The following is a 9,222-nucleotide window of genomic DNA, read 5'->3' on the forward strand; positions in this document are numbered from 1 at the left end:
TTCCCACTTCGTCGGGGAAATAATCATATCTTAGAGAGACACGCATACAGACGAGTGAACGGCTTTATCTTGACATTTCCAACACATTGTAAAACACGTTCTAAACGTCAGCGTCGCGTTGGCTCTTCGCGATGAGAGCATCAGGTTTCCGTTCATGTGAGAGGTCAGGTTTTTTCGTCGTCACTGATTCTTGCTGAAAGCGGGTAATTCAAACGGGGCATAGAAGTTTTCCTACATAGTCATGATTTATTTGGGGCTCGAGTAAGTGATGATATATTATTCGTTTCTTTTACAACCGTTTGAAAAACTTTCGTCAAACAAATCCCCTGATTACACCCTTAAGTTCAGCCTCGGTTCGATTGATAGTTATGAAAGCTATAAAAGCGGCAAAGTTGCCCAGCCATGGAAGTAGAAATCTATTCGACGATAATACGTCGCTCATTTCGTAATAAATTAAACATATTCTTATCGTGTTGAACTTTGGCTTCAATAATTCAGCGGATGTTGATTCTTCCCCTGTATAATAATCATGCCTCCAAACTCCGGCGATTTATTTCGCCACTCGAACAGTCGCTGGGATTCAATCCGCAAAATAAATTTCACCGACAAGTTCAGATCACAAAAGCAACGTTCGTCAAGGTCATGCATTGTTGCGAGTCCAGACTCAGAGGGTACCTCGAAAAGAGATGGGGACAAGTCTCCGCTTTTTACAATTTCGAATTTCTCGTAAGAAATCTGAAGCTTTGCGGATCTTGGCCGCCAATCAATGCCGGAAAAAGGGCATACATGACGTGGAGTGTGATCGTAACGAGCCTCACCCTCGGTCACTTGCTCTTTGTGCAAACCGCTTTCGTCGTCGCGGATTGGAAGGTAACGGGGGAAATGGCGTCGGCGGTTTCCCTCCTGATAAACAATTACGTCCACGCCTGGAAGGTTTTGATTTTTTTAACCACCTTACGCGGCGAGACCATCGCATTGCCAATTTCGATCACTGTGCCGCAGGTGTACGTTATGTTTCGCTACCAGAAGCGGATTCAGCGACTGCTGGACGATGCCGAAGCGAAAAACGTCGCCCTCGGCGACCTGGAGCTGGTTAAAAATCTCCAGTATCAAATGTCCTGGATCTCGTTCACGTACTACGGTAACTTCCAGCTGATGGGATTAGTGGCTTGCAGTTTTTGGACCCTGTCGTCGGCTGTTCGCAGCCTGAAAGGTGAAATGGAATCGATGTATCGGATATCCCGATTTTCACTTTCCAAACCCCAAAACCATCGAGACGTTGTCTCCACCTCTTTCAGATGAAACCGACAGAGTTCTTCCTCTGAACGGGTGGTATCCCCACGACGCTTTCGCCTCGCCCTTCTACGAGATCACCTTCGTCTACCAGGTTGTGACCGTGATGATGTGCTGCGTTCAGAACATATCGATGGACGGAATGATCGTTGGTTTCATGGGCGTGATTTGCTGCAAATTTAAGATGCTTAAAATCAGGATAATAGAGATGGGACGATCGGTCGCCGGATCTCAACTAAGCGAATCGCTAATCAACCGCGTGTACGTCGAAAACAAGCTCCGCCAAAAGCTCGTGCTCTGCATCGAGGACCATATTGCCATTTTTGAGTAAGTCTTATCGGTGGATAATTTCCAACCGAACCGAGGCGATTATCATCGTCAAAATTTCAGATACGCCAAGGAGTTTGAAGACATATTCAAGTACGCAATTTTTCTTCAATTCTTGGAGAACTCTTTGGTCATCTGTACGGCCGCCTTCGCGGTCTCCCAGGTAATCGGATGTTCTCGGATCCGATGAAATCTCCTCGCAAATTTGATAAAAGTGTTCCTGGCGGTGTTCGGAAGTAGAAATTACGGTGCTTGCATGTTTCAGACCGGTCGGTTGAACAGCTTCTCAACGATATTCGGAAACTTGATGTACATGATGGCGATCATTTACGAACTCTTCATGTACTGCTACTTCGGAAACGAGATTGCGGTTCAGGTGAGTTTAGCTTGTTCCGAAGACGGTAAAATAATAAGAAAGAAGAAGGCGAAAGAAAAACAAGGCGCGTCATTTGTAATTACCTATTCGATTTCTCGTCATTGTAATCACGATGCCACGTAATAGCTCATCCCCGAGGCGAGTCTCGTCTAATAATTTTGCGAAAATTAAAGCCTGGGAGTAATTACACACCTGCAGTCCGTCGCTAAGGCAATCAATTTCCCATAATCCAGCACTCCTTTACCTTCTAATTGCCTCTCGTAAAGCTGTGGAATATTCAGGAGGTTCGATTCGCTGGTATAGCCAAGTCCGATTTTTAATAATCTCTTACACAAGTCGCTTCTACAACCTTTGACGCACTAAAACTCTCCGCTTTCACGTAACTCTGATAAAATGCAAATTCGTTAAGGATCTCACAAGCGTATTTTCCCAAAGATTTATCCCACGGTTCCATTTCCACATACCCGTAATAATCGAGAAAAGAGAAAATGCGACGGTTGGAGGCGAATTTTCAAGTTCGCATCAGCCTCGGTATGATTCGTTACATGGGAACGTGGCCCCCATGGGGTTATTATCGAGGCATCTACATGATATACGGGATATTCAGCTTCGTGTTTATGCTCGGCGTTTATCTCGTGGTTCAGGCCGTAAATTTGATAGCGATTTGGGGTGACATTGAGAAGATGGTAGCCGGTGCATTTCTTCTAATGACGAACACCTCGCACGCATTCAAGGTTTGAGACGCATGTCACGTGCACTGTACAAGTTACACCGGGCAAATGTGCCGTGCACCAGTCACAGGCTGTTGCAGTCTTGCACTTTAGATGCATTTCTCTTTTGCTCCGGTTTTCACCCGACCACTTCAACGCGGTATCTGATCAATCCGCATCTCAGTCTTCAAGTGCGATGGTGGTGTAATGGTCAGCATAGTTGCCTTCCAAGCAGTTGATCCGGGTTCGATTCCCGGCCATCGCACGAAAATTTTTTACACGCTTCGGAACTAAGTTGAGCAAAATTGAATGCGATAATCGGTTACGTTTTTGTCGGAAAAATTCCTGCACCGTCAGATCACCTTCAAACGCTCGATTATTTTAATTTACCAAATTCCTCGCGTTCCGGTTCGCCGGATCGAGCGGACGGATCGCGGTTTCAAATGATCAAAAAGATCGGAATCCCGTTACTCGTTTAATTTCCTTCGAGTAGGTAATCGTCTCTGTTCTAAAGTCGAACGGATGAATCCAAAAACTTGCTTTTCAAGGTGTTCAATATCATTCGTCGACAAGTGAGAATCGGAAAACTACTGGAGATCCTGAAAAGCGACACGTTTTCTCGACACAATTTTCGCTACGAAGACCTGCTGAGCTCGTTCGCGTTGAAAGGTATCCTCCACCATGTCGCTTATCAGAGTTTCGGTGCAGCGGCCGTTTTTTGTTGGGGTTTTACCCCGATCGCCAACATAATCGCGGGCAATAATCGCCGGCTACCAATGGACGGCTGGTACCCTTACAACGTGACCCTTACACCAGCCTTCGAAATCACCTGCGTGCATCAGACGGTTGCCGTGGTTTTTGCCTGCTTCCACAACGTGGCGATGGACACTTTGGTAACCGGTTTGATCACCGTCGCTTGTTGCCAGCTCGAAATATTGAAAAGCAATCTTCGCCAGATCGGAATTCGGAAATCATGCCACGACGATGAGTTGAGGAATTGCATCCAGCACCACAAAGCGATTATCGAGTGAGTGAGGGACGGGGGTCAGCCAGTAATCCAATGTTTCATCCTCTTCGTCCTCTTCCATTGATTTCTCTGTTATCTTATTTGCTGTAAATTACTAAATTATAGTTTCACGAAAGAAATCGAGGCGATATTTAACGGCACAATAATCCTTCAATTCTGCGTCAACTGTATTATCATTTGCCTGACCGCGTTTCACATTACTAAGGTAAAAAGCGAATAATCCATAAACGATCGTATAAGAGTGACTGAGAATTAGAAACGTAGAAAAATAGATTCTCAAACAAATTCACAGCTAAAAGTTTTCATACCGGCTGAATTCGTCGGCATGACGATGTACATGTGCTGTATGATCTATCAAATATTTATCTACTGCTGGCACGGAAACGAAATCTTTGAACAAGTGAGTAACCTTTAACTAGCGAGAACTTTGGCACAATATTTCTTCAGCAATGAGAGAATTGCGAAGGAGATAAATTAGGAAATACGATTTCTCCATTTGTTTTTGACAGATGTTTTTGTTCTTCTAATTTTTTTGCTCTTTCGTTTCGATTTTGTCTCGCTAATTTTCGCAGAGCCAAAGCGTCGTCGTTGCGGCCTACGAAGGAAATTGGTGGAATTACGGGAAACGTTTTAATCGAGATTTGCAGCTACTCATGTTGCGTGCTAATCGCCCGCTCACGTTGAAAGCCGGAAATCTGTTAATTCTGTCGCTGGAAACTTTTGTCAGTGTGAGTTTTTGCCCGTTTTAATTACGATTGATCATTATTGATGCGTATTGTTTTCTCACTTTTACACATCGAGAACCCGCCTTTGTTTCAGATTCTCAGATTGTCTTACTCGTTGTTCACGGTACTGCAGAGTTCAACTTAAATGTCGGTAGCCGATCTATTTGCGTTTAGAAGAAGCGTGGTTAACTAATCTTGAGAAATTTGAACCACCGATTAGAAACGAAACGCTACGTTACTGATATCGCGGTAATTCGTTGGTCATAAAAAGTAAAAATATATAGTTTATCCAAGTAGAATAATATTAAATTAACATTACATGCTTGTTGATTTCTCTGTACACGTGGCTGCCGCATAACAAAATATATTCTTACTGTATCGTATAATGGAAGTATAAAAATTACAGTTCTATATTATGTGTATAACATGTATAAATTGCGCTTCAATAACTCAACCGATCACATTTATCAAAAATTTTCAGCTAGTGCAGAGTAGTTGCATTGCATTTTCCTAAAGAAAATCAAACACTCGATCAAACAGCCTCGATGAGAAGAGCAATGCCTTGTCCGCCGCCGATACACGCCGAACCGATTCCAAACTTGGCCTTCCTTCTCCTGCAGAAGTAAGGAAGTCGAGAAATTAGTCTTTGGTCAGTATCACGTAATACCGATCGAAATGCCGAGTCTACGTTTAAACGTCGATCACTCACCTCAACTCGTGAACGAGATGTCCGGTGATCCTCGATCCGGAAGCAGCGAGAGGATGTCCCAAGGCGATGGCACCGCCGTTCACGTTAAGCTTGCTCAAGTCCAGGTCAAGGTCTTTGGCGCAGGCCAAAGTTTGCGCACCAAAGGCTTCGTTGATCTGGCAAAAAGGAAAAGCATTGATCATGGGAATCGCTCGATTATACGAAAGGCAAAGAACCGCGAGTCCTAGATTCATAAAACGTTGTTTGTTTGTTTTCATTTTCATTTTTTTTTATTACAGTCATCTGTTTTCGAGAGAAATTTTTAGTTCCGGTCACCGCTCAGTGCTTAACTATTTTCATTTTTCACCACAGTCGAAAAATATAGTTCTACGTAGAAAATAAAAATTAGTTTTCTAGCCGTTACCAGAAAGTCTTTATGGCTTTTTAATTGAAATGAATGATTTAAACCGCCCAAGTTGCCCTCCACCCTTCCCCCGATAAGTACGATTCTGTTCGGATAGTTGTTCCAACGGTATTATCACTTTCAGAGATCACCGATTTACGCAGTTAGTGATTGATAACGAAAAGTACAAATCATGCGGAACGATTAGAATCAGATGTAAAGCTTCAATACGAATTTTTCATGATTTTCGGTCCCTTCTGATTGAAACTAATAATTTCACGTCCGTAGAAATTCCACGGAAACGACCAGCTGGAAAGAACTGAGAGGGTAAAATTACCTCGACAAGGTCAATGTCGTTCAACGTCTTCCCGGTGGTCTTGAGAAGGTTTTTGATCGCCGGAGCAGGTCCGATACCCATGATGCTGGGTTCGACACCGACGACGCTGTAGCCGACGAGTCTGGCCAAAGGCTTGAGACCTTGGGACTTGACGGCTTCTTCACTGGCCACAATCACAGCTCCAGCGCCGTCGCAGATTCCCTGAAGAACGATTCAAATATTTAACGAACCGGCGCTAGACTCGGTAGAAAATGAGCTTGTACATCAACCATGCCGGTGAAGATTATCCTTCTTCAAGAGAACTTCTAAAATCGAATTCACCCACCGATGCTGTGCCGGCAGTTACGAGTCCGTCCTTCTTGAAGATAGTCGGCAGCTTGGCGAGTCCTTCGGGCGTTGTCTCAGGGCGAGGATGTTCGTCGACGTTGACGACGACTTCCTTCCTCTTTACCTGAACGGTGACAGGGGCCAATTCTTCCTTGAAGTACCCGGCGTCATTGGCTGTGAAAGAATCACACCTCAAGTCATCAATTATCCTTTGAGTTCAATTTTCAAAGAGGCTGCAATGTGACGAGAACACGATTCTGTTCTGCAAACTCAACCAACCCCTTCAAATTGGTCGTTATAATTTTGCAAAATTGCGGATCTTTTCTACGACGATTCGTCGCTAACTCCAACCTCGCGGTTCTCCTCGATCTTGACGATCGAAGATTCTCTACTCACCCGCCTTCCACAGCTTCTGGCTTCTGAGAGCAAACGCGTCGACTTCTTCCCTCTTTATTCCGTACTTAGCGCCGAGAGTCTCGGCAGTTATCGCCATCGGCATTTTGCAGTACGTGTCGGTCAATCCCAGCCACAGACTGTCTTCCAGTGAGTAATTTTGACCCAATGTTGTCCCAAACCTGATGTTCCTAGCGACGAAAGGTGCCTGACTCATGTTGTCCGTTCCGCCGGTGAGAACTACATGGGAATCTCCGACGAGGATGTTCTGAATACCATAAATGATTCGAAATCAGAGTTTGCGCTTCTATCTCTTTATTTTTGTACTCCATTTATATCAGAGTGTTTGAAAAAAGAATTTTTTTAAATTTTTTCTTACCAAAGGGTCAAAAGTTTCATTTAGATATAAAAATACACCTGTTAAAATTCAAGCTCTTAATATTAACATTCCAATTTCCATAAGAATGAAATGTGAAAAATGGTTTTTGCTCCTTCTGGTTTTTATAACTGGCTAACGATGCTTCGTACAGAAAACTCGCAAACATATTTTTGCAGAGAATTGAACGCTCTTCAAAAAAGGTCTCTTATCATTTTATGATAAATTTACTCCTGAAATAACCATCAACCGTTTGAAAGAGTGAATTGTTAGGAATTAATTGATAAAAATTTATTTTTCATTTTGAAACACCGTAATTTATATACTCACTTGAGCTCCGTTAACAATGGACTGAAATCCGGATCCGCATAGACGATTTATTCCAAGGGCGGGTCTGTCCAGAGGAATTCCACTTTTGAGGAGAACATGTCTTGGGAGAAATATTCCGTCAGACGATGAGTTCTGGAAACGTGTTGGAATGAGATTTGAGAGATGATTTTATGGAGAGACAACGTTTACCGCAACGCAACATTCGCGAGTCAAATTTTACGTACCACCAATACGTTTCCGATTACGACACTGTCGATCTGTTCCGGTTTTAATCCACCTGCTGTTATCGCTGCTTTTGCAGCCACTTCCTGAAGCTCCATCGCAGACTTGTTCACGAATTTACCACCCAGTGTCCCGAAAGGGGTTCGCTTCGCGGCGACGATGAATATTCCTTAAACAACGATAATACGGTGATTGATTAATATATATGATCTCGAGGGCCTTGTCGATTTTGAAAATTGAACGAGGACAGTTATTCCGAGTAGTCGATTGGATGGAATTGTTTTGTGTTTTTTTTTTTTTAATCACAAGCTCGACAATCGAAGTGAATTTTAGCAGGTATAAAAAAATCGAACGGATGCGGTGGTATTTTACTTTTAAAAAACAAACGGTTACAAACGTTTGAATATTAATGAAAATTGAACGATCGCTGCTCCGCAAATATGTGAAATAATATCTTCAGATTACTCAATTTTGAACTGTAAAATTCGAACATGTAATCACTGACGCAATTTTTATCTTCAATTTATCTTGTTGTTGAAAATAATCTCTAATATCTAGTATCGGAACGCGTTCAGCATAGCAAAGTCCACGGGGTATAATTAAATACTCTAGATAATAAAAGTAGTTACAACAATACACGATACGTTTCAACGTGTATTATTATTTCTATTACGTGCACAAGGTGTGGATAAAATGGTGCTAAAATTGAATCACAAGAACATCTGCAAACGGAACGAAGCTTAAACGAATAATACGACTCGTGGTCACAATTTCGAATAATACGTTTCACACGTAACGTTTGATAAAATGTGAGGTTGATCAAAATTATCTCTGGAAGTTCGCGTCTGAAGTCAATTGGAGTAAAGTAAGAATCCGAATGAAATAATAAAGTTAAAAAAAATCGTTCCGTCTGCTGTGGCGCAATGTAAAATTCCATAGTCTAGAGTTCGAAACATTGCGCAAACTCATGTTACATTACACATAATATATCATTCGAGTTAAAATAAAGTCACGCCAAGATTACGTTACAATTTGAATGACAGTTAATGAGTTTCAAATAACAAGTCTCACTTGATCAAAATGGAAATGCTTCCGAATCGGGCGGTCAAAATATTGGCTCAAACGCGTTCCGCGTATCGGTCAAGGAATAAAAGGTTTAATCGAAGAACCTCGACTGACAATGAGTGGGAGTGACGGAAAAATGAAAAATAGAGAGATCGAAACGAGTCTCGACGGTGAGTTTACACTCGTTGAGCCAGCAGGGAAAAGGAACAGTTCCGTGAGTTAATCTAGTCGTCGAGACGAGTCTGCCACTCGAGTGGCTCTGAGAAGAACCTCCGAAACGCCCTAATTCGTTAACTCTGACAATTTTTGGGGACTTGACCGAAATTGAGATAATAAAAGAAAGTATCGTACCTTTGGTGGCGATCGACATGATTTCTGTTTTCTGACCTACGTTGGACTAACGCGTTAATCAGAGAAGTTTAGTCTTATTACAAGCCATCAAAGGTCCAAAGTCCACGCAGGCTCCCCACTATCCAATATGAAACGTCGTTTACTGTGTTTCGCATACGTATCTTCACGGCTACGCTAGCGCCTTGAATTCCGTTGCGGAAATTCCGGCAGCTAAATTCAGCTGATGAATTCCTGGTCGTGGTTTTAAAAGGTTTTTCAAACATTGCTTATTT

The 9,222-nt window shown here is 42.7% G+C and overlaps 2 protein-coding genes and 1 non-coding gene across 3 annotated transcripts; 2 read left to right on the plus strand and 1 right to left on the minus strand.

Moving 5' to 3' along the window:
• The first annotated feature begins 116 nt into the window (after positions 1-116).
• Positions 117-4,917, plus strand: LOC124306296 (odorant receptor Or1-like). Its single transcript, XM_046766830.1, has 10 exons — positions 117-933; positions 1,003-1,213; positions 1,299-1,620; positions 1,684-1,783; positions 1,886-1,996; positions 3,255-3,733; positions 3,839-3,938; positions 4,026-4,133; positions 4,306-4,461; positions 4,553-4,917. Exons 1-10 carry the CDS (start codon positions 502-504, stop codon positions 4,601-4,603), a joined length of 2,070 nt encoding a protein of 689 aa, XP_046622786.1. The 5' UTR covers positions 117-501; the 3' UTR covers positions 4,604-4,917.
• Trnag-ucc (transfer RNA glycine (anticodon UCC)) lies at positions 2,900-2,971 on the plus strand. The gene has a single exon. It is a non-coding gene; the product is annotated as a tRNA-Gly (tRNA).
• On the minus strand, positions 4,740-9,104 carry LOC124306297 (3-ketoacyl-CoA thiolase, mitochondrial). Its single transcript, XM_046766831.1, has 8 exons — positions 8,951-9,104; positions 7,537-7,703; positions 7,313-7,444; positions 6,610-6,874; positions 6,212-6,387; positions 5,887-6,087; positions 5,168-5,322; positions 4,740-5,072 (listed from the first exon to the last, which is right to left on the minus strand). The coding sequence occupies exons 1-8, from the start codon at positions 8,967-8,969 to the stop codon at positions 4,991-4,993; spliced, it is 1,197 nt and encodes a 398-aa protein (XP_046622787.1). The 5' UTR covers positions 8,970-9,104; the 3' UTR covers positions 4,740-4,990.
• Between the last annotated feature and the right edge of the window lie 118 nt (positions 9,105-9,222).

This window comes from Neodiprion virginianus, chromosome 5 (assembly GCF_021901495.1).
Source record: "Neodiprion virginianus isolate iyNeoVirg1 chromosome 5, iyNeoVirg1.1, whole genome shotgun sequence".
In the NCBI taxonomy this organism is placed as follows: Eukaryota; Metazoa; Arthropoda; class Insecta; order Hymenoptera; family Diprionidae; genus Neodiprion; species Neodiprion virginianus.